The following is a 25,703-nucleotide window of genomic DNA, read 5'->3' as shown; positions in this document are numbered from 1 at the left end:
CAAGCACTGGTATTACAGGCATGAGTCACTGTGCCCAGCCAAACTCATCCTTTTTTATGGCTGCATAATATTTCATGGTGTATAAGTGCCATATTTTTTTATCCAGTCTATTATTGATGGGCATTTGGGTTGGTTCCAAGTTTTTGCTATTGTGAATGGTGCTGCAATAAATGTAAGCGTGCATGTGTCTTTATAGTAGAATGATTTATAATCCTTTGGGTATATGCCCAGTAATGGGATTGCTGGGTCAAATGGTATTTCTGGTTCTCTAGATCCTTAATGAATTGCCACACTGTCTTCCACAATAGTTGAACTAATTTACACTCCCACCATCAATGAAAAAGCATTCCTTTTTCTTCACATCCTCTCCAGCATCTGTTGTCTCCTGATTTTTTAATGATCGCCATTCTAACTGGCATGCGATAGTGTCTCATTGTGATTTTGATTTGCATTTCTCTAATGACCAGTGATGATGCGCTTTTTTCCATGTGTTTCTTGGACACATAAATGTCTTCTTTTGAGAAATGTCTGTTCCTATGTTTTGATGTTTTTTTTTTTTCTTGTAAATTTGTTTAAGTTCTTTGTAGATTCTGAATATTAACTGTTTGTCAGATGGATAGATTGCAAAAATTTTCTCCCACTCTCTAGGTTGCCTGTTCACTCTGATGACAGTTTCTTTTGCTGTACAGAAGCTCTTTAGTTTAATTAGATCCCATTTGTCTATTTTGGCCTTTGTTGCCATTGCTTTTGGTGTTTTAGTCATAAAGTCTTTGTGTATGCCTATGTCCTGAATGGTACTGCCTTGGTTATCTTCCAGGGCTTTTATGGTTTTAGGCCTCATGTTTAAACCTTTAATCCATCTAGTGTTAATTTTTGTATACGGTATGAGGAAGGGATCCAGTTTCAGCTTTCTGCATGTGGCTAGCCAGTTTTCCCAACACCATTTATTAAATAGGGAATCCTTTCCCCATTGCTTGTATTTGTCAGCTTGGTCAAAGATCAAATGGTTGTAGATGTGTGGTGTTATTTCTGAGGTGTCTGTTCTGTTCCAACCTCTCTGTTTCTTTAAGAGAGAATGAAGGATAAATCATACTGAAAAGGACAAATTGTGGATAGCCAGCTATAGAAGTAGGAATCCAAGACGACCTCCATATCTCTAGGCTTAAATCACAGAGTAGGGAGTGGGGCATTTGCTGGAAGGGAGTGAGCTGCAGCCATTAGCTGATGGCATTGGCTGGAAATCAAGTTGAGAGGGTTTCTGACCACTCAGGTGGGTCAGTGATATGGAAATAAAAGCCGATAGTCACCGTGGGTCATGAAGCTTTTAGTACTCATGAGATGTGGGAACAAGGAGGAACATGTGCTGGTGTTGGCTGGCCGGTGACCTCACTTGCTCCGGAAACAGGTACGTTTATTGTTTCATGTAAGTATAGCTCATCAGTTTTTCTGTGACAGCTGCTAATGTCGCTGCTGCAGTTCTCCTAGCTAGGATCATAGTCAGTATTATCTCTGCTGGATGGCATTTTATATCAAACTGTGGTAAATATTCCCTTAGAAAATGCCTTAATGAGGTGGCAATGAACAGGCAATGAACAGGGTCCTCTTCTTTTCTCTTTTTCTTTATTTGCTGGCTTCCTTGTTTTTTAAGGCATACTCTCCCTCTTTTGAACACACAGCCACATTTATTTTTCTCTTATCTCCCTGACATTGCTTTTTCTCTTCTTCAGTGAATGAGACTTTTAAGATCCTAAGGACAGAGTTTGGAGCTCTGGCCTGCAAGATGGACCCCATATGAGTTATGACACTCTGCTGTAACTGTGTTTCATCTTGGGTGCTTAAATCCCATAAGCAGCTTTTTAATATGGGCATTATAAGGGACTCAAAGAGTTTTGTTGAACAGATTTTCCTTTCTGGCTCAAGATATAATTTTACTGGATATCAGTTTTATGGGAGGTAATATTAAGATTTTAAAACGTAGTTTTACTCAGGGAAAAATATGTATGGCCATCCTTGGAATTCATAAAACCAGGATTTTTTGATATTTTGCCTTTTTACGTAGAAGGAGAAATCTATTTGCAATATTCAACATCTAGGTGGTTATATTAGTCAGGGTTCTCCAAAGAAATAGAACCAATAAGAGATGGGAGAAAAAGAGAGAAAGAGAGAGGCGGGGGGGGGGGGAAGAGAGAGAGAGAGAGAGAGAGAGAGATTGGAATTTGCTCATGCAATTATGGAGGCTTAGAAGTCCCAAAATCTGCCATCTGTAAGCTGGGCAACTAGGAATAGCAGTGATATAATTTAGTCCAGGTTGGACAACCTGGGAATTGGGTGGGGGTGGAACCAATGGTGTAAGTCCTGCTCCAGGTCCAAAGGCCTGAGAACCAAGAACTCTGATGTCTGAGGGCGAGGGGAAATGGATGGACATCCCAGCTTAAAAAGAAAGAGGGAATTCACTTTCCCTCTGCCCTTTTGTTCTGTTCAACACCTCCAAGGATTGGATGAGGCTCACCCACACTGGGGAGGGTGGATTTTCTCAGCCTACTGATTCAGGCACTAATGTCTTCTAGAAAAACCCTTATACATACAACCAGATAAGTTTTATCAGCTCTCTGGGTGTCTCGACGTGGTTGTCCAGGCACCGCTAGAATGATTGAAAGGAAAAGGTGTGGACCTTTTCACTCATTGAAATTCTTAAATAAGTAGCCTGGCTACATAGGAAACCCTGCCCTCAGGCTTACCAAGTAAAGAAATAGGAGCTGGACTTGGCATGTGAAGGGCCTCTGTGAGGATGTGCCTTTGGAAAGCCCTAACATTTTCAGATTTTTCTGAAAATTAGAGATAGAACAGTATGGATTTATAGATTCATAGATTTATAGAACAGTATAGATTTGTAGATATTACAGAGATTCTGTTTCAAATGGACAGGGGACTACTGGCTGTATAAAGTCGCACCTCTCACATTTCTTAAAACAGTGAATCCTTGTGGAGAGTATGAAGACTTCTGTGGCACTTATAGGAGCACTGAAATCTGGCTTTCTTTTGTTAATTAATTTATTTTTTTATTTCTGTGATTTAAGCAGTAGGCAAACCAAGCATTCTGTCCATTTTTAAAATTTTCTTTGCATTTGGAAACTGAGCAGATCAGAGAAAGGAGATACAGTCCTTTACTTCAATGCTAGCTTTTCCTCACTTTCTTGCCTCAATACAGGAAGCCACCCAAGGAAGGCTTAGCAGAAGGCTGAGTCTGCCAGATTACATCTTTATTTTAATTTGGCAATAAACTAGTGTACAAACTGTGCTGTAAAACATTGCCTCCAACGGCATCTCTCAGTCTGTCTTAAACACCTCACTAAACATGATGTGTTGGGAAACATTTGAAATGAGAGAAAACAAAGAGCAGATGTGACTATAAGGAAATTAAAAAAAAAAAAAAAAAGGAGAGAAGTATGAGAATCTGTATATACCTCAGCTTTGCTGTCTATGCTGGGGCAGGGCTCTTGGTGCCTCTGTTGGGATTCGCAATGGAGAAGTGATTTGTAAAAGGGAGAGTGGGTTGTGAAACCAACCGGAACACGGTCAGGACTCTGGCTGCTGAGTGGCTGGAGAGCAGAAGGCCCCCTTGCTGTCCATAATCCCAGCTCCTTCTTCAGGAGAAGGGCTTGGCTCCGGAGAAGGTCTTGCTGCCCCTGACCATAAGCAGGAAGGGCTGCTCTTCTCCTGTCCTGTGCAGTTCCCACCCTCGTGGGCAGCCAAGACCACCTAGGGCATGACTGCAGTTCCTACACAAACTGGCAAGAAATATAACTGAACAAAACGGGCTGAGTCCAGGCTGTGGGAAGGTGGAGAGCCAGGTGTTCATTTAGAAGGAGGGAGGGATGCTGTCAAGCTCTAGCCTGGTGTTCTTGCCATGTAGGAAGGTGGGTCCAATGTCACCAGACCCTCAGAATTTGTTATTCCTTTAAGAGAAGTAATTCTGCTTTGTTTTTAATGTGATGTTTTCTTTATTTATTTATTTTTATTTATTTATTTTTGAAACAGAGTCTCACTCTGTCGCCCAGGCTGGAGTGCAGTGGTGCAATCTCAGCTCACTGCAACCTCCACCTCCCGGGTTCAAGCGATTCTCCTGCCTCATACTCCCAAATAGCTGGGATTACAGGCGCATGCACCACCATGCCCAGCTAATTTTTGTGTTTTTAGTAGAGACGGAGTTTCACCATGTTGGCCAGTCTGGTCTTGAACTCCTGACCTCAGGTGATCTACCCGTCTTGGCCTCTCAAAGTGCTGGGATTACAGGCATGAGCCACCTCGCCCGGCCAACGTTTTCTTATTTTTGTGTGTTTAACAATGACCTCAAAAATTTAAAAGGAAACACTGCATAGGAGGAATAAACCCCTTCTGCTGCCCTGTGTTTGTCTTTTCATCTTTCCCATTCTCTTTGTTTTTCTTTTGTTCATGGATCTCCCTTTTGATTTTACTTGAGAAGATGTTAAATATATTTTTTGTGTGATTTTTTGAAAAAAGGACATTCAAACAAATGATCAGTTTTGTAGAGGAGAAGAAAACCTTTAGGACAGTTTGGCCCACCCTTTATTTTGTGGTAGTTCTAGAATATTTATAAGTTTATATTGTGTCACATATTTTGGAGCTCTATGAGTCAGCAGTCTAAGCAAGAACAAGTGGAGAACTTGCCTCATTCTTGATCATCTTTAAATTGCAAAGGATCAGTTTATGAAATACATAGAAAATCTTAAGGCCTGTATGTTGGCCTTCCCTTCAACATTTTTTAGTTCAAGTGATTCTCCTGCCTAGGGAGATAAATGTAAAACCAAAACATGGTTTTAAAGTCAGGAAACAGGCTTTGGTAGGGAGAGATTCTGTTTACAAATAATGGAAAATCTAACTTTTTTTTTTTTTGAGACAGCGTCTTGCTATCTTGCCCAGGCTGGAGTGCAGTGGTGCGATCTTGACTCACTGCAACTTCTGCCTCCCAGGTTCCAGTAATTCTCCTGCTTCAGCTTCCTGAGTAGCTGGGATTACAGGCACCTGCCACCATAGCTGGCTAATTTTTGTATTTTTTTTAGTAGAGATGGCATCTCACCATGTTGGCCAGAGTGGTCTCAAAATCCTGGCCTCAAGTGATCTGCCTCCCAAAGTGCTGGATTACAGGCGTGAGCCACTGTGCCCAGCCAGAAACTCTAATTTAATTAACAGCATTCTTTACATAAATGAAGGCTGACTTTATCAGTTAAAATCATATGTTGATAAAATCATATGTTCTGCCACTTTGATAAACAGAAAATGATAGAATTTTAATAACATGCATGAATTTTATTTAAAAAGAATTTTATTCTTTTTAATGAATTAATGAATGAATTTTATTTAAAAAGAACTAATTTTAGTTCTCTGCCTTTTTTCTCTCACTACCAGTCCTGCAATTTTTTTGTTTGTCTGTTTGTTAGAAGGAGTCTTGTTCTGTCGCCCAGGCTGGAGTGCAGTGGTGTGATCTCGGCTCACTGCAACCTCTGCCTCTTGGGTTCAAGCAATTCTCCTGCCTCAGCCTTCTGAGTAGCTGGGATTACAGGTGTGTGCCACCATGCCTGACTAATTTTTGAGTTTTTGGTAGAGACAGGGTTTCACTATGTTGTTTAGGCTGGTCCCCTGATCTCATGATCCACCTGCCTCTGCCTCCCAAAGTGCTGGGATTACAGGTGTGATCCCCCTGCCTAGCCTCTGCAATGGCTTTAAAGTTTTATGTCTGTTTTATATGTATATTTGTAAACATATGTATAAATAAAAAAGCTTATCTTTATTTCTTTTAATTGTTTCTTTCTTTTCCTGCATGAGCCCTCACAAAAGGGCAATACTTATCATGGCTGCTTTGAATGCCAGGCATTCCCTGGGAAATAATGACTACTTCATAAGGAAATAGAGGCCAGGTGCTTTCAAAATCTCAATCATATTTAGGCTTCTCAACACTGATCGACAATAAGGCAAGCTGGTAAGGGGGTCAGCTCTCTACTCGGTCAGGTCCTACCACTGCTCTGTGACCTTCAGCAGGTCGCTTAAATGTAGTTTCTCCAACTGTAAAGTGGAAATAAGAATACCTGGCTCATGGCACTATTTAATGATACTGAGATAATGCATGCAAAATATTAACACAGAGCCTGGTGCATAGCAAACAGGGCATAGACACCAGGCAATGTGTTATCCAAAGACCTGAGAGATAGCATCCCTGGTGTGGTGCAACTGGAATTAGACAAAGCCTGCCTTGGTCAGAGGCTGTCTTATCTCAGTGTCTTTCCAGTACATAGAGCTACAGGCACTTTAATCAATTTAATTTAAATGCCTTTTTAGACAATCACTAAAAGGTCCTGTGGAAGCAGAATGAATGGTACAGGACAGATGGATATGTAGAACTTAGAAATATTATTGATTATAATAGTAAACCATTAAACATTAAAGTATTTATCTTCACATTAACTCTATTTGTTTTTGAATAGACCTAACAGCCCCTTAATGTCAAAAGGGCAAGATTGAGATAAAGACAAATTGATCCTTGAAATTCAACCCCCTGGGGATATTCAAATGATTTCTGCACAAGCACAAACACTTTGGAAACTGATATCTACCTAATGCCATCACGTTTCCCCAAGGCACTGCATTAAGTTAAAAGGCACTCAGTTTTTTATAAGAAATATGTTGAGCTTTATATACCATGCTGGTTTGGCAGGATTTTCATGTGCTTGAAATTTCCCAATCTCAGAGCTGATTTCTAATCTCATGAATATGTAAGTAATTTAAGTTTCCGAGTACAAAACTGGCAATTAGAGTGGAAACCAGAGAGCTTGCTAAATGTCAACCCTAACGCTTGTTTATAAAACAAATTCTCCAGCTGAAATGCCATCATATGCAAACAAGGAAGGCCTGCATTCACCTTAGATACCATGTTTAAACAGGTTGTATAATTATTTTTCAATTGCTACCTGGAACAGTTTGATCTGCATGTTTCTAATGATTTTGGGGGAAAAAAACCTACAAGAATAAGGAGAAATGAACATTTTAAAACAAGTGATTGGGTTTAAGGTTTGATCAGGCACAATTGTGCTATTTGGTAGTTTTTGGGCTTTGGAAGAGAGGTATTTGTGTGTCCAAAGTTTTAGCTAGTTCTTTATCTGTTCTATGCCACCAACACTTGTCTTTAAGAACCTTTAAGGGGCCGGCGCGGTGGATCATGCCTGTAATTCCAGCACTTTGAGAGACTAAGGCGCGGGCAGATCACTTGAGGTCAGGAATTCGAGACCAGCCTGACCAACATGAAGAAACCCTGCCTCTATTAAAAATACAAAAATTAGCCAGGTGTGGTGGTGCACACCTGTGATCTCAGCTACTCAGGAGGCTGAGAGAGGAGAATCACTTGAACCCAGGAGGCAGAGGTTGCAGTCAGCTGAGATCATGCCACTGTACTCCAGCCTGCGCAAGAGAGAGACACTCAAAAAAAAAAAAAAAACAACAACACACAGAACCTTTAAGGCTAAGATTTTATCTTATTATTTTCCTATATACCTCCAGACCTGGATGCACAGGAGGTGTTCACAAATCAAACTCGCCCACAGTCGTATAGACCCTCCCTGCCCAGCCAGCCCCAGTTCTGTAAGTCTAATCTTCCAAGCTTCAGAGCAGCACCCTCAACTGCAGGGTGTGCGACAGACTTCAGTGACAGCTAGAGAATGAGCAGTGACAAATTTGATAAATCCAGCTGCAGGAGACATTGATGGAACCAGCAATAGGCCATCATTCCTGCCCAGCCTTCATCAGTGAGATCTGAATGCTCAGCCTTGATACTCTCGTCTTTTGACCTTAGTGACATTTGGACTCAGTCTATATTAGCTCCCCAAAAGTATTGGTAAGATTACCTCTACCCAGCCTGGTTCCAGGCTCCTTTATAGCCCCATCTTCCGCTTCTCTCTGTTATGCATCCCAGCCAAACTGGGTCTCTTGCTATTGACCAAACATGTGAGACCATCACCCAGAGTTTTGCTGCTCTATTTATTTGCACAGACCCATTCCCCTGGAACACTCTTTCTGAACATCTTCATTTTAAAACATGTTGATTATACCACAAAGCCCACTGTGAAATCTTTTGCAATTTCCAAACTTTTCCTCTCCAACACAAGCCACTACAAAACTATGAACAAAATATTACACATTACTGTAGGTTGTCTGTGATATCACTAATACGCTAACTTTTTCTATGAGAAACTTAAATCTGTTGGGGCAGGGTTGGGTGTGGGGTCTGGATGGGGCATCATGGCTCTCTCACTGTCTGCTCCCTGTACTGAACTGCCAAGGTAAAGAGTCAAGTCAGCTCTTAGTGAAGTTTGTGGAATCCTTTTAACTGCTGCAGATTTTGGCTCCCCTTAGCGTGGGTTCTGGCCCCTCCCATGCTGCGGAACCAGAGCATCAGAACATACTTCTGAGGACTGCATTTTTCCTGGACTGATTCTCTTTCTTCCTATTAGGCTGATGGAAAAAAGAAGTTGATATTTGTGATGCCTCGGGCCTGGCATTAGGAATTTATATGAAGTCCTTAAGATACCATCTCTTTCTTGCTAAAAAGGATGCAGGAATAGCAGTGAGAACCGGAGAGTCACGAGGTGGATGAGTGCTTTGTACCCAGGCCATCCCGAGGGCAGTATTAGGATGAGGCAAATAAAATAGAACTGGCAGGATTTTCTGTCAGCCTTTTCAAGAAGCACAGTTTGCAGGCCCCCTGCTTCCATAATGTTAAGAGCAGAGAAGGAAAAAGGAGTGGGCAGGCAACCTTGAAAAGAGCTGACAGCAGGATGTGTTCTGCCAACGCAGATGCCTCCTAAGGAGTTTGTGTGGAGGAGCCCCAGGAAACTGCCCCCTGACCGGGGAAGCTGCCATGGGAAACTTTGTGGTGAAAAACATCTGGTCCGATGAACCAAAGACTTAAAACGTTATCACAACTCTTAGATTCTATGGAATTCTCCTGGCACAAATTTCTGTGAAATGGTTGCTCTTTTACTCATTTCCCAGCTGCAAAAGAAAATTCCATCACGTGCACCTGTCTAACAATCTGAAAAGAGAGGACACACTGATCCGATTTAGGAATATTGGAAAGACTTTCTAGGGACACTGACAACTGCAGGCTTGTGGATAACCACAAGGAGCTGAATTTCTTATCTGGTAGCAAGTTGTCACTCTTCTAGGGATTTAGCCAAAGTGTGAATGGTAAGGTGGACAGTGAGTGTTGGAAATGGCTGTACCCTTCTCTCCTCCCTTCTTCATCTGCTATAGACGAGGAGTCTTGAGCAAAACCAGTGCATCCCATTCTTTCCCTCCCCCAAGCTATTTTGTCCCAATGTGATATCCTTTTTGTCATTCCTGGTAGCCAGTGCCGATCACCCAACTATGAATGAGGATGGTTCTTAGAGGAGGTAGCCTTCCATCTGGCTCTGAAAACAAGACTGGTGTTGAAGAAGGAAAGTCTTAAAGCCACTTCTGCCAAAGTGGGCAGCCTCAGTGAAGGCACAGCAGGGCATGTGTGGGAAGGTGACAGAGCCAGCCCACCAGGACCAAGAGGTACCTTTGGAGAGAGGAAATTGAGAAGAATCTCTCAGCTCTAAAGACATCCAGAGGATGATGCCAGAGATGCCGACAGTTGGCTCAAAGCTCTCCATGAAACTAACCCTGGCAATTTCATCTTTTGGAGTTAAGTGTATTTTTATCTGCATTCTTCTTAAAGCAAACAAAGACAGATGGCAAGGAAACAAGCCAATGTGAAAGATGTCTCAAAAAAAAAAGAAAAAAGAAAAAAAGTCTTCAGAAGAGGAACATGTCAGGAAAGAGAGAGGAGTGTGAATAGCTCCCAGACCAGCATGATGACCGTATGGAGGGTTAGGGCCTAAGACTGCTAATAGCTCTTGAGCACAGGTGAGTGTTGGGTTGTGTACATTAAGTTTTATCTACTAATGCAAGTGGTCACAGATATTTTAGAATAATTTTAGACAGAAGGATTTTCTGTGTTGCATTCTTATTGCAGATATAAGCAGAATCTTCCCCTGTTCTCTAAAATTTCTGCTCCTTCAGTTCTTTTCAACATTTATACTAAGGTTAGCTAAACAAAATCAAATGCTCTAAGGATGGCATTTTACAGTTCATGACACAGCACTAGTAGAGGAACAGTGCCCTCCTAAAACTAGTCTGGGTACTCTTTCATCCTCATCCTCATCTTTCTCTCTTTCTCCAAGCTTGGCATAGCTAGGGAAAGCTGCTGCTGCTTTCTCTGATGTGACAGATAGTAATGATAGTTCTTAGTTCTGTGTTCTGACAGTCAGAAGAAACCTTGGAGCCAGAAACAGACAGAGAGGGAAATAAATCTTACTTAGGTGCTGCCAACACTATGAATTTTATTAAAGGACATTGACTCATTCTACAGGGAAAGCCTTCCATGGGTGGCTGAGATAGTCATTGGGTAAAATGCTTTGATACCATTCCCTTCTTTGTGGAGGAGAACTTTGCTGCCAGACTCTGTAGGTTTAATTAACACGTTCACTTGAATGGCAGAGAGTTGTTGTTTTCTTTTTTAGTTGGCATAATACCAGGCTGGACAATTAACTTTTTAGGGAGAAAAATGTTTGAAGTAGTAGGTGGAGAATACAGAGCAGTTTTGTCTAAAAGTGAATATGCAAGACTCTGGTTTCAAATCCTTGGGAGTTTCAAATATACTGACATTTATAGGGTTTTGCATATGTGTGTTTTGTTTGATTTTTAGGTGTAAAAATCCATGGAAGCAAAATGTACTCCTCTGATAAATTTTCTTTGTCCACCAGTTGTGGAACCTGGATTCTTTATTAGATAGCAACATGACTTGGAAATTCACATGGCGCAAAATCATTATCCCTTTCCTTTATCATCTGTGTTTGAGGCACCTGTTCATGTAGAAGGGTAAGATTTCCAACATCTAAAAGCTTTGCAATCTCATTAAAGAGGCAGGAAGTGGTCTTCGAGTAATTTTAGATAGAAAGGAATTTCTGCCTTCTGTTTGTGGAAGATTCTCTTGAAAGGCCATTAAGAGAGTGAAATATAAATACCTGGCTGGTAGTTTGATAGCATCTGCTCTTGGAACAAGACCAGTGGGAATCTTAGTAGGTAGAGGAGGGTTCATAGAGGAGGTGACCTTTCATCTGGCTCTGAAAACAAGACTGGTGTTGAAGAAGGAAAGTCTTGAAGCCACGTCTGCCAGAGTGGGTAGCCTCAGTGAAGGCACAGCAGGGCATGTGTGGGAAGGTGACAGAGCCAGCCCACCAAGACAGAAAGGTACCTTTGGAGACAGTAAATTGAAAAGAACCTGACTGAGCTGAATAAGAGAGGCTTGGTTGATGGGATTGTTTTGTATACCCAATGCTGGAGGGGCCTCTAGATGCTCACAAATAACAAAATTGATCTTTGAAGATATAAACAAGTGTCATGGGACATACCTGAGTGGTCCACAGGCTCCAGATCCAAGATTAGGGGATACATTGAAAAAGAGAAATAAAGAACCACAAACAATTCCTCACAGAGATGAATTCTCTATGGCAACAGGAATAGCAATCCCTTGACGTAGCCGAAGGAGCACATAGAGTTTATATATTATCCTTGCAGCATGGATATGATTCAGCCTGTGTACACAGACATATTATTTTGAACTGCCCTGATACTTTCACATTTGCATTAATCTTTATATGTAAACATAGGTAGATCTATATGACATAGGCATAGCACAGTGGTGTGAACTCTGTTCTTGGTAAACTTGTAGAAAGAAGTAGGGCTCTGGGCTTAAAAGAGACAAGTGGGGAGAGAAGTGGAAACTTTTGGGTTGGGTGCTTGCTATTGTTGCACAAGCCCCTGTGTTGAGATGCAAGGTGCTGAGGACATGCTGGGAACAGGAAGCAGGCCATACATACACTGGCTGTTTGGGTTCTGAGTTAGGAACGTGTGACCTGTCCCATCCTGTTATCTCTGTGAGGGGAGTTGTCACCCGTCTCTCCTTGGCACTCATAAAGTACATCAAACATGAAATGAAACCAGGAAACCATTCTCCCCCGGGCATGATGGCCAAAGAATTAATAATAAAAAAGACTTAGAAAAAGTTACAGATTCTCCTTGGCTAGATGTCTGAATGAAGTGTAATTGGAACCAATTGAGCTGCTCACCTTGGTATCCAGATAGTTCAGTGATTTTTTGGTTTCAGGCTGTGCGCTGATCCAATGGACACAATGTTGTAGCAGGTTATTTCAAGAGTCAGTAAATACTCACTAGAGTTGAGATGTTCCTTGGACATGCCTGGTGCATGTGGCAGCTTTGGTGAGTTGCTTGGTGAGTCATTTGACCCTTCATTGAGGGTCGGGCTGGGGTGAGAGAGAAAAGCTGAGCCATCGTGGTAGAGTGCAGTGTGACTCACCATCCATTCACTGTGGGAGGTGGCAAATGCAATGGGAGAAGAATCAGGCGCAGGTTGGTTACAGATCAGGCACATAACAGAAAGGGGTTGTTGTAAATAGTACATATTTTTTCAAATCAGTAGCTAGATGCCCATGGAAACTAGAATACCTACAGCAACACGATTCTCTGGGCTGTCATCAAGGGACACTTCTAGAGGCAGAGGGGGTCCCACGGTGATGTAAAGATTATCAACCAGCAGCAGGATGACAAGGAACAACAAAGAACTGTACACAAGAGAAGGCATTTTAAGTATGGAGTATGTGAAGGGTCAGTCTCTATTTCATGAACTGCGACTCTATGCAGCTGCCCTCGGAGAGTACTGAAGCAAGGGAGGAAATGGATTTGAAATTGTAGCAGCTGTAAAATGGACATAATAACTTCATAGATCACAGAGATAGCGTATGGATTAAATAAGGTAATGTGTGTGAAGCACTTGGATCTTGGATCTTAGTAACAGCATGGTCAATGTGGATTGCTGTTTTCTAGTCTGAGGTACCTCTGGTTACTGTGAGAAAAACCAACATTTGTTCCTTAGCTTCTGCAGAATCAATTCTTACCTCTGCAACTTGCCCTAAACCTGTCTATCCAGACTTACTTAGATAAGCTATGCTTATTCTGCCTTGTCCCTGTCTATGTTACCACTCTGACGCATGCTGCTCCTTTTGTGAGTAATGCTATTTTTGTCCATTTGAATGTTGTATTCATTCAGGTCCCAGCTGTTTCACCACAGTGTCTGGGAAACATCCTTGAATTGGCTCCCGTCTCCGCATTATTTTATCACTGGCTGCCTCGTGCATTTCTCATGATGTTAGCCAGGTTCGGATTACATTGTGTGCTCTTCAGAACCAGGTCTAGATTTTGCACTCTTTGCACATGCTAGGAAAAGTGGCACAGCTGACCTTATCACCAGGCAGAACAGGGTGTGCATTCCAGTTCGTTCAACTACTTATTCGACATGTAATTTCTAACAAGTCAGTTAATCCTTCAAAGCTTCAGTTTCCTCAACTATAAAATGAAGATATGAATCTGCCATGCAGAATTTGTATGAGGAATAGAGATAGTACACGTGTGAAGCACTCACCTTGTATATGACAGGTGTTCGATAAATGTTAGGTATTATTATTATTACTGTTGATCCAATGAACTGATGTTTGTGTATTTGATGTACTGTAGAACCATAGTGCTGAGTAATTTCTGTTCTTTACAGTTATACAGCTCTGCTGAATTTGGAAGAAGGTGGCAGCTTATCCAAGAAGGGGTTGTACCAAACAGGTTCTACTGGTAAGTCTCACTTTATCTTGTAGCACATTAAGACATGACCTAGTCAGATATGACCTAGTAAATGACCATTGGAATCTTGTTCTCACCAGTGTTCTCACATAAGGTCTGTTCTTAATGGGACATGCCCACATCCCCCTCAGGGCAGGATGTGATATTAGAGTAAGGAACGTTTTAAGAGAATGTTAAAAAAATGTGTCACAGTCTTTTTGAAAAACCCCCAATAGATAATGGAAGTTAGTGAACTGCAGGGACTTTATGAGAATTGCTTTGTTACTTTCGGTGAACCATTGAGACAGACATTTTAAAAATCTGATAGTGACTTTATTATTAAAACATACATATATTGCATATTCACATGCAGATTTTTAGTGTGAATAAGTAGGTTTTATTTAGTCTAGCAGTAGATCTTCCTCCATTTCCTGATTTTAGATCTTCTAGGGCTTCTCCTTGTCATTCATTCATTCATTCATTTATGACAGTCTCACTCTGTCGCCCAGGCTGGAGTGCAGTGGCAGGGTCTTAGTTCACTGCAACTTCCACCTCCTGAGTAGCTGGGCCTACAGGTGCGTGTCACCACACCTGGCTACCATTTTGGCTTTTTACTATTTACTAGACTGGGTTTCACCATGTTGCCTAGGCTGTTTTTGAATGCGTGACCCCAAGTGATCCACCCACCTCGGGCTCTCAAAGTGCTGGGATTACAGGCGTGAGCCACCGGGCCCAGCCAGCCTTCTCCTTGTCATGCGGGACACAACCAATATTGCTACTTTCTCAATTATCTTTCTGGAAATGTTCTATGTCTTGCCAAATGTGTGCGTGCGTATGTGTGTGTGTGTGTGTTTGTAGTCTTAACTCTGCTTGGGCTGCTGGAACACAATACCATAGACTGGGTGGCTTAACCAGAAGACATTTATACCTCATTGTTCTGGAGTCTAGGGAGTTCAAGATCAAGGTGCTGGCAGATTTTTTTCCTGCTGAAGACCCTCTTCCTGGCTTGCAGATGACTGCCTTCTGTCTGTGTCCATACATGGTAGAAAGAGAGAGCTTTGATCTCTCTTCCTCTTCTTATCAGGGCATTAACCCCATCGTGAGGACCCTATCCTCATGATCTAACCTAAACCTAATCACTTCCCAAAGACCCTCTCTACACATACCATCATATCATAGTGGGTTAGGGTTTCAACATATGAATTTTGAGGAGACACAAATATTCAGTCCCTTACATGTATAGGTAGAGATACCCACATTTATATAAATGGTAGCTATGCACGCTGTTCTATGCCTTGTTTTTGTTGAGGGGATGCAGTTTATTATGCGCATATCATTATTTTTAGTTGACTACATAGCATTTTTCTCTAAGAATATAGATTAGAGGTAAATCTTATGCCTATTAAAGCAAAACATAAACCATATGTGTTAGTGGAATGTGTGTATGGGAAAAGAGAAATATATGAAAAGAAAGAGAAGGGGCAGCAAGAGAAAGAAAGAGACAAGGAAAATAGCACCACTTCAGTTCGTCACCCTAATTAAACTAGAGGTGGCTCTGTCCGTGGGAATGGGCGGGTAAAATTGAAAACAAGGAAAATATTAGAAGTTAACTTTGGCTTTTAAGTTTCCAAGATCTTAGATTCTGGCAATGAAAGAACAAAGCACAGAACATTCTGGTGGATTTTGATATGAATACTGATCAGTGCCCTTGAACATACATCCTACCTCCTGCCAAAAGATTCTTTCTACCTTACCTAATTTTTCTAATCTGCCTGTGGAAAAGACATTCAGGTTGTTTCCAGAATTTTACTACTATAAACAGCGCAAGGAACTAGCTCAGACAAGTTTAAATATCCTTTATTCATGTCATTCAGAATCACTGTGACAGTGACCTTTTTGGAGCCAATGAGCTCCCTGCAATGAGGGCAGTGGAAGTCTCTCCTCTTGATTCCTCCTGAAATCACACTGCCTCTCATCAGCCTTTAGACTTACAGGCAGAATAGATTACCAAGGTACATAATAGCTTCCTACCTTCACTCCAATTCTTTTGCTTTTATATGAACTTCTAAGAGGAATGCATTTTTATCTTTCTCATTTTCAAACACTGCCCTTAAACCCCTGTGGGAGTTGAAAGCCAGAGAACTACATTAGAGAAATCTCGTTAAAAGCTAGCAAAACTGCCTGAGAAAGTTAGACAAGCCATTTGCAAACAAACTGGCTAGGGGATAACACATAGAGACTTCTATATGGCAGGCTACCACGTTTTCCCCTATCATAACGAGACATTCATAACTAAAGGTTTTTATTGCAGAGAAGCTTATTTACCTCTCTCCCTCTGCTGCTCTTGTTCAGGATGACGTGAGCCTTGCTTTTAAAGTCCAAATTGACAACTCCCGCCTCTAGAAACTCAACTCTGTCTCTTACTGAGTCTCCCTTTTCTGGTCAGAGGTTTTTTTTTTTTTTCCTCACCCTTACTAATTTTGTATCGTATTCATGAGAAATCTTCATCTCTGTGTATTTTGTCTATAAAGTTACTTTATGGAAGAGAGCGTTCATGTCTTTTTCTTTCATTCTCTCCTTTTTTGGGGGTGCTGCATGTACATAGAAAGGCCTCACAAAATAGGCAAATGAAGGACTGAAATAAGTGAATGTGGTCTTCCTGGTTTATCCTGGAAATGGAGTCGGCACTTTGCTAATGAAAAAGTCTGAGGGACAAATCTTTTCTCAGGTTCTACTTTCAAATCGCTGCAAATATCTGTACATGATACCCAGAACTAGAGGGTAGGAAGTAGCCATTCAGAGGACTTGGCAGAAATTGGTTCCTACCAGTAGAAACAATGAAAAATATGGACTGAAAGGATGGTCAAGAAAAAAGAACTGAGATCAGAATATTTCCCATGTAAGTGGTACATATATACAATGCTTTCTGTTTCACCAGAGGCCTTACTTGTGCATTATGATAACCTGAGCAGATTTTACCAGTGCTTCCACCAGTGTTAATTGCAGTATTTTCTTACCTAATCCTTGAAAAAGGGATCTTCTATGTGAAAGCTTGATTAGCAAAGCTCTTGTAATCAAATGCCATAAAATTACCTTTATAAAAACATTACATATTATTGTATATGAATTCTAATCTGTTATGTAAAAGAAATAAAAGCTCCTTTTGTTTTTAAGAACAGAGACACATCTTGCCCATTCAAGTCTTAATAGTGCAACAAGCACTACTTAAACATAAGCTATTTACTCCTCATAACAACCTTTTGAAGTACGCTTTGCATTATCATCATTAACAGATAGGGAACCTATGGAATAGAGAAGTTAAGTAATTTGGCTAAGGTCACACAGCAGTAAAGTGCCAGAGCCAGAACTCAAACGAAGGCTGCCTGTCACCAAAGGCTATGCTCTACTAAATTTGCAAATGCTGTTGTCTCTGCCTCTTAGCCTTATATTTTTGACCGGGACTGTGAGCCCTGGAAATCTAGCCCACTCAGGCATAATGATGAGAAACCAAAGTTCTTTTGACCACAGTGCCAACTGGGCTTGTCAGATGGCTCATATGCGTTCCTTGAGCTTGGTTGATTTTTCTAGAGAAGGCATGGGAACTCGTAAATTGCATAGTACCAGGACTGTTGATGAAAATCTCTTGTTCTTTTTCCATGTGGTCTGTATTTTCTAACTCTGAAAAGCTACCTTAGGTTGACAGAAAAGTTGTCAGTCAAAGCAATATTTATTAGATTAACTTCTGGAAACCAGGTACTTTATGTAGGAACTATGGGGCTATCTAGGATAATTCAGCAAGTATAATTAAAAGAAACCTCCTTTAATCTTTTCGGCTTGGAGCCTGGCTATTGGGGGTGTGTATAGGACTGAAAGAGGTTTCTCTAGTGTTAAATTGTTAAGCTACCATGAGTAATAATATAGCATTTCCCTAGAGAAGAAATGAAGACAAATTCATATTTTTCCCTCATCACCTAACACACTGAAGACAAAGTCACATTTTTCTGTCATCACCTAACACACTGATAATTATTTTTACTTCTAATAGCAATGGTCCTGCCACCCCTGGAAGTAATAATTTCTGATTGTGAAATAATTATGGCATGTAACAGCTTATTCTTATGTTATCATCGTGGTTTTCCGGTAATGTTACCAAAGCGGTTTGGTCAAGGGCCTACTGCACAAAATGCCAATCACTGAGACAACAAGTATTGCCAAGGAAGAAGGCTTTAATCAGATGGTGCAGCCAAGCAGATGAGGACTCAGTCTCAAATCCGTCTCTTGATTGACTAAAAGTATGGTTTTATATAGCAGGAAATAACAGGAACTAGGGATGGGCAAGGAGGCACCTGGTGAGTTTCAGTTCTTTAATACTTTATTTTTTAATATTATTATTATTTTTTTTTGGAGAGGCTTGAAGATCCTTTCCTGAGGAAGGAACTCAGAAAAAACAAATACAGCTAGAACTCAACTTACGACAACGATTGGTTCCGACAGACCGGTCGTAACACGATTTGGTCATAAGTTGAGTAGGCTATATGTACAGTACTGTGAAATGATGTTATAAAAATTCTTAAGTCATATTTTATCATAGTTTTCTTTCATTATTGTTATAGATCATAGTTTTCTTTGTTCATTTTATGCCATTTGTATCATCTCTACACCATTTTGTTTCTTATTTTTACATTCGTCATGTTTAAGTAAAACACTGCATTACCAGTACAACTGGTTTAATATTTGCAAAACATACAAAATTGCAAAATACAGGTGCATACACAAATACAAAATACAGGTGTAAAAAATACCATAAGAAACATTTTCCCAATTGCAAAACATATCAAAATATATAAACATGTACGAAACATTTTATTGGCCGCTGGTGCTTGGCTCCGGATCGTTGATGTCATCATCTGAGGCAGCAGTTGGGGTTACCGAGTTGGTTTTTTCATAAACATGGTGAGCTTTGTCTGAATTGTATGTTTCTTTTTTTCTTCATAAATTTCACGATACGGACAAAACACATCATGCGCCATCTGTTCAATCCTTGCAAATCGTTCGATGTTTGGGTCCATTGCTTTGAAATGTAGAAGAAGCTTATTGGGAGGGGTTTGATGAAAAATATCCAAGACACAAAACACGAATTGCTGTACCGAGTCTGGGATAACAGTTGAAACGGTGCACGCAGAGATGGTAGTGCTGCGAGAAGCTGGTCCGCACTGTCGTATGCCCAGCTGGACAACGTTTGCGCTGCCAGACACGGAGCAGTCGTGGCTAGTGACTGTGGTCGTGAAGTCGAATGGTCGTAAGTTGCATAGGTCGTAAGTCAATCAATACCTGTACAAGTTTTAAGCTTTAACAGCAGAGAAGTTTCAATTTCTATGTTTATCCAAAAGAACATTGTATGGGAGTATTGAGCTGGTTTTATTAATACTGCCAAAGCAACCATAAATATGAACTTTCCTCCAAGGGGTTCAGATTGTTTCTAAAACTGATTTACATATATAGGACATCATTTAAGAGACAGCATAATATTACCATTAATAGAATAGGTGTTCTTTTAATTTAACTGACAGTAACAGTGGTCTTGTTCTTTCCTATGTTGAAAATCAATTATATTGGGAGGCAGTACAACTTGCGGGTTAAGGGGTTCAGGGACAGTGAGGATTAATTTCTAGCTTTGCTATTTACTGAGTAAAAAATAAAAATCATGGGAAAGTTACATAACTTCTGTGTGACTCAGTTTACCCCTCTGTAAGATAATTAATACCTATTTCATCAAATGGAATGCTTCTTGTGTCTAAGAATCATATTGAATGCCCACTGGCTAACAGTGTTAATATTATTAATAATGGCTGCTTTTTGATAATATTAATAATTATTAATAGTGGCTGCTTTTCTGTCTCTACTAGTTTTGTTTTCTCTGTGTTGTCTTCATTATCATGTTTGCTTTCCCCATTTTGTGACGGCAGTGGACACTAGCAGCTTTAGGCTTACATTTTAACAGCTTAAAAGCCCCATCAAGCCAGTCTGTCTCTTTTTCTCTATTTCCAGGGATTGAATCTGAGAGGTCTGGCTTAGATCAAGGACATACCAAATGATTCATTACTCATGTAGGGCAGACACACATCTACCCCAAGAACTGAAGTAGGGTTTGGGGTTGAGACCTAGTCAAACTGCATGGTTCAAGGTTGGAGGAAATGTAACTCCTAAAAAGAGAAAAAAAGACCAAAAAAGATGATGTTACTATAAAAGAAGTTGGATTTTTTTTATTAGGGAAAAAAATGCAGATGGGAGAACTGAGTGTCATCAGGATAAAATTCCATCAGGGGATTTGTATTTGTTGAGTGACTGCATTGATCTAGGCACATGATAAATCATGCTATTTGATCCTCTTGACAAGATTATATGGTAGTAGTTATTATCCCCATTTTGATGAAACAGGAAAGTGAAATGATGTAGTTTATCCAACATAACACATAATATGTAACAGCCAGGTTTTGAAACTTGGTGTTTGGTTTATCTGAGGGCCCTGAAACCATTAATTCAAGACTTATCCTCTCCCCATCCTCCAATAAAAGACAGGAGAAAAACTTGAAATTCTAAAATTTTAGTTTAGTTTAGCACTTCAGTAGGTAAAAGCTAAGGTGTTGCATTTGACAGTAAACAAGCAACATGGAGGTGGACGATCAGTGATATCCAAATGTTTTAAATAAGGTAAGCTCCTTCCAAAAGCCAAATTCTCTACTTGAGGATCGTTAATGTGCTTTCTTAGGATCTGAGTCAAGTTTAGTATAAAGCAATGGAAGGCAGTTCTCATTAGAAACGCTTCAGCAATCTATTAATTATGCAAAAGACAAGGAAATCTTGGGGCTGTTTCACTTAATTAAAAATAGGTTCAGACTTACCTTATTGATTATGTTGCCCTGACATACAAACAGCTGGCTGGAAATAGGGACAGCTGAATGGTGTTACATATTTTCTGTGACTAATTCACACACGGAAAATCAAGAGTTGGTTTAGCAATGAACCTTTGTTATTTTGGAATGCCAGCTTTGTTTCAGTGATGTCCCTCTGGGGGTCACATGACATCTGTATTATACAGCAGAAGGATAAATGTTTATCCTTATGCTACACTTAATGCATTTCGGCATGCATACACATTCTTATTTTTCCCCACAGTTCAGTGCCAGTCAATGTGAATGACTTCCCCTTTCACATCTTTTTCAACAAGTCCCATTTGTTGAGCATTTGCTGCGTGCCTTGTGTTAAGTATTTTGCATATATTATTTAAATCAGTCCTCAAACAATTGATGTGAAATAGTTTATTGATCAAGACTCTTTCAAGATATGTTATAGAAAAATGCATCCTGTTTTAAGAAGAAAAACAATTTTAAAGAGATACTGGCTCATCGGTCTGGAAAGTCAGAAGGAACTTTATTAGACTCCACTACATCCATAGGCTTCTTAAAGGCGTCAGATCTTGATCTCTGCCCATCACTCTACTCTCCTTTCCTCTGTTTTAGCTTTACTAGGGCAGCCTTTCTCTTTGCAGTGGCCTCTAGAAGCTTATATCTTCCCAGTTCACTCCAATGTAAAAGAAAAAGGACTTCTTGATTGTTCCAGAAAAACTCCTAGGATGAAATCTTATGGGCTCTGATTAGGTAAAATACCCATAGATAGACCTGGGGCTAGAATCAACTTTACTAAACCACATGGACAGAAAGTAAGGAATGTGATGCCCCTAGAGAGACTAATGGGTTTTTACCAAAAGAAGGGAGGAGGATAATGGGAAGGCATCAACAAGAGGTACCCATTATCCATAGATACTTCAGTCCTCGTTTTCAGATGAGAAATAAACAAGGTAAATAAATAAACAAAATCTTACAGAGGTTAAATAATTTTGCCTAATGTCCCACATTAGTAGACAATAGTGTTGAAATTTAAACCCAGGTATGTCTGGCTAGAGAGCCTGTGCTAACTATACACCATGCTATCATCTACCTCCAGTGTATCTTCGTGGCCCCCACTGCACTATGGACCAGTAAAGCCTGGCTGGGCTTGAGCTCTCTTCTTATGTAAAACTGCTGCACTGGCAGATGCTTTAGCCTCATCCACTGGGCGTCACCCCTAGTCCTTGAAGTGATTTTTTTTTGTTTGTTTATCTGGCCTGTTATCACTACCCAAAATTTTCTCCTCTAACCTTGGGTGTCAAGGCTGACGCAAAAGAGGCAGCTTCGTAAACTTTTGCTAACATACCTGTCTGTGATCAGAAAACACTCCGCAATATAAAATAGCCTCTCTCTCTGATTCTGACTCATATCGTTCCCATTCATTCTCAAGGCCTTGTTGAATATTGCTTCCGAGCCCATTTCAGGTTTTTATCCCCCTTATTGTTGTTGGATAGTTTGTTTTATATACACGAGGTCACCACGGCCATTACTCTCCCTCCTTGAGATATACCAGCCATTCAGCACAGCACCATCAAGACTTCTCTAAGCCACCCATACCAAAGAGACTTCGAGAATGTGGTGTGAGATGGCTGTAGCTCTTTTCTCCCCCTCTCTCCGGCAAGCCTCCCCCTAGTGCACCCAGTGATTTAGTGGAGTCAGTAACAAGAGTCTGAGCCTCTTCGTTTTTTTCTTCTCCAGGTTCTGCAAACTAGAAATGGGTTGAAGCCTAAGAAGGTTACAAAAAAAGAGAAAAAATGTAAAAACTCTATTATGTGTAAATGACCAGATATACTGATAATACATTAGGAAGGGGGTATGGCTTTTTTTCCCAAGATACTCTGCCTCATCTCTTACTCAAAGCTATGAAGCAGGTCACCATCTGCAGAAAACTTCAAAATGAATACCATCACTCACTTTCAATTTTATGCTGAGGTGGCAATGGAACATCTTATCATTTAGAATCAGCTTTTTAAAAATGGGCTTCCATATATCCTTATTCCTCATATCCCAGCCTGACCACTCTAGGGTCATATTTATCTCTGCTCTCTTACCTCTTTTTAGATCTGTGGATTCCGAGTTGCATCAGTTCTGCCTTCTTTATTTTTTGAGACAGTCTTGCTCTGTTGCCAGGCGACAGGCTGGAGTGCATTGGTGCAATCTCTGCTCACTGCAATCTCCGCCTCCCGCGTTCAAGCAGTTCTCCTGCCTCAGCCTCCTAGGTAGCTGGGACTACAGGCACATGCCACCATGCCCAGCTAATTTTTTTTTTTGTATTTTTAGTAGAGACAGGGTTTCACCATGTTGACCAGGATGGTCTTGATCTCTTGACCTCATGATCCGCCTGCCTCGGTCTCTCAAAGTGCTGGGATTACAGACTTGAGCCACTGCACCTGGCCCTACTGTCTTAATAGTATCCCTGACCACTTCCTCTTCCATTCTCCTTAGCATTACCCTGTTTTAGCTCCACCACCAATACCCCACCTAGAAATCATGAAAAATCCCCTCCCTTCCACTCCCTGTATCATACTATTGCCTAAGGACTCTAGTGTCTCCCTAATCAAATATTTGTCTCATTCCTCATTGTTTGCAACATAAATTGAAGAGGAAGAATCTAACTACCTAGATTCCTGCCAGTGGGGCTCGTCTGTACTTTTTCTGACCTACTACCCACTCCAATTCCATATGCTAAATTCCAGGAGGCAGGGTAAGTGGTAGTAAGCACTAGTAAGCCTATGGATCTGTCAGTACTTCTTACATCTGTCCTGACTTATTTTAGCAGTGCTTAATTTTTAGCACCTAATATGAGCCAGGACAGTTTTAGTCTTTGAATGCAAAGATGCTATGTGAGGATCTTCGTCATTATTAGGACCGCAGTGGACCGTTATGGCCTTATACCAATGCATACCTCTACCATGAAGCCTTCTTTGGTTCTTCCTGCTTTTGGAAACAAAAGAGATCTCTTTCTTCTCTGAATTTAAATGTGATGATGTCACAGGAAAAAATGTAATATATCATACCATGTACTGTATCGCAGGTCTACATATGTTGTTGGTAGGAGGAGCTTGGGTTTAGGATAACATTCAGGTTTAAATTTTCAGCTTTTCCATTAATTAACTGGGTGATTCTAAGAAACAATTTGACCAGCCCAAGTGTCAATTTCCTGCTATGAAGTCTTATTTTTAGAATTAAAAAATGACACATTATCATTATTACCATTAAGTAACTTAGCACTTAGTATGTTCCACATATGTATCTATTTATTGTCTTCATTTCTTTTTAGAAGATAAATTTGTTAAGCTTTAAGACTCTGCCTTTAATGTATTTCTGCCTTGTGTACTACAGTAAATAGAGCAGCAGAAACTTGTGCATACGCACACATACACACACACACACTCACAGAGTACTAAATTTCATCAGATTTATACATGTTTGTACATGCACACATATACATCCGTCAACACAGAGATTGAAATATCTTGAGTAGACCTCATTAGTTAAATTAGAGAGCCATAATAGGTAACCTCTGTATTTCCTTCTAGCATGAAAATGCCAGAATTCTAAATCACTGAAGTATATATTGAAGGGAGGAAAATTTTAGATCCATAAAAGTCATACTTTTCTATGTACTAGGATATTTATTAACTCCTTAGGCTGTCCTAAGGAGTAATGAGATCCCTGTAAGCAGAGAAATTCAAGCAAAAACAGAATGACTCATCCTAGATTGCTCCACAGTGCGAGCCTGTCCTTTACTACTGATATTGATAGGTCTTTATATATTTCAGAATATGGAGTTCAGGAGAAGAACTCAGAAAGCCCCTTTCTTTAGAGAATGGACTTTATTTGCTCTTCTTTTACCTTTCCCTTATTCTCCCAGGCAGTCTCTTCTGAATCTGAGCAACTGCCCTCTGAGTAGAATCCTGTATGGTTTGGGTACGGAGCAGGGAGAAGTGGCAGAGAATCTTCTATACTGAAGCATTTCTAGTGCCGGCACTAGGATTGCTAGATAAGAGGATTTTCATTACTTTGAGAGGCGTGGTATTTCTTCTTCTTCTTTTTGTATTGTTAATGATCTCCACATGAATGCTGCTTGCCAACCCTTTTGCACCTCCTCCGCTAATCTTTTCCTGTGATTAGCAAGTTTTCCCTTCAAATTAAATTAAACTTCCCCTGCTGCAGTGTGAGCCCATCACTTTTCATACGACCTTCATTCACTAATGGCCATCATTGATTCCTGTCATCCTTATCTTGATGATGCCTGTCCCCATAGACTGCAGCTTCTCTATCTTTGAACAATAGATACTCAGTCACTTCTGGAGACTTCACTAAGAATTCTTATGATGGTAGAATGCGAGTGATTGCCATGAATGAGTGTAAGAGGGGAAAGAAATCTTCCTAATTGTGTCTTCTTAATTTAGAATTATATTAGAAGAAATTGACTTGGCCCTAGTTATCACACCTCACTTAGCTTTCAAATTAAGGGTCTCTGTGTTTGCGTCATGTCTTTGTATGATTATCCTTGCTCATTCAATCATCGACTTTGAAATTTGCCTATAGTCAATAGGAGATAGTGTTTAATGTGTCAAAGTGAGCGTTCTGGAGTCAGAATACCTTTGCCAGAGAATCCTGTTTTCAAGGGGTGTGACACTGAGCTCTTTAGTTAACTTCTTTAAGCCTTACAGTATTCATCAGTAAAATGGTCCTCATAAGAGTGTCTTCCTCGTATACTCATTGTAAGGATTAAAACGAGGTCATTCAGACTGGATACACATGTGATGAGTAATGTTAACTGCTTCTACAAAAAGGAATAGGGAAGAGTTGGGTATTAACGTGTGTCCGAAATGTGGCAATCTCATTTGGATTCCATTGAATAATTTATATTTTCAATGGAAATTTTTAATGTGTGGATGTATTTTACTTCTTTGTTGCCCAGAATCAGAAATAGTGGATAGAAAATCAGCTTAAGGTTTTATTTGTAGC

At 40.4% G+C, this 25,703-nt stretch overlaps 1 protein-coding gene across 5 annotated transcripts in view; it reads left to right on the top strand.

Annotated features, from left to right (window-relative positions):
• SORCS1 (sortilin related VPS10 domain containing receptor 1) overlaps positions 1–25,703 on the top strand; it is a 583,838-nt gene that overhangs the window by 378,270 nt on the left and 179,865 nt on the right. For all 5 annotated transcript variants that reach the window (XM_032281559.1, XM_032281558.1, XM_032281560.1 and 2 more), the window contains exon 5: positions 13,718–13,791. In XM_032281559.1, coding sequence (XP_032137450.1) covers positions 13,718–13,791 — 74 coding nt within the window. The remainder of the gene's footprint in view (positions 1–13,717; positions 13,792–25,703) is intronic.

Source organism: Sapajus apella, unplaced genomic scaffold, assembly GCF_009761245.1.
Source record: "Sapajus apella isolate SASKATOON/1434 unplaced genomic scaffold, GSC_monkey_1.0 scaffold13, whole genome shotgun sequence".
Lineage (NCBI taxonomy): Eukaryota > Metazoa > Chordata > Mammalia > Primates > Cebidae > Sapajus > Sapajus apella.
Note: the sequence above shows the minus strand (reverse complement) of the source record. Positions and strands in the feature narration are given on the sequence as shown.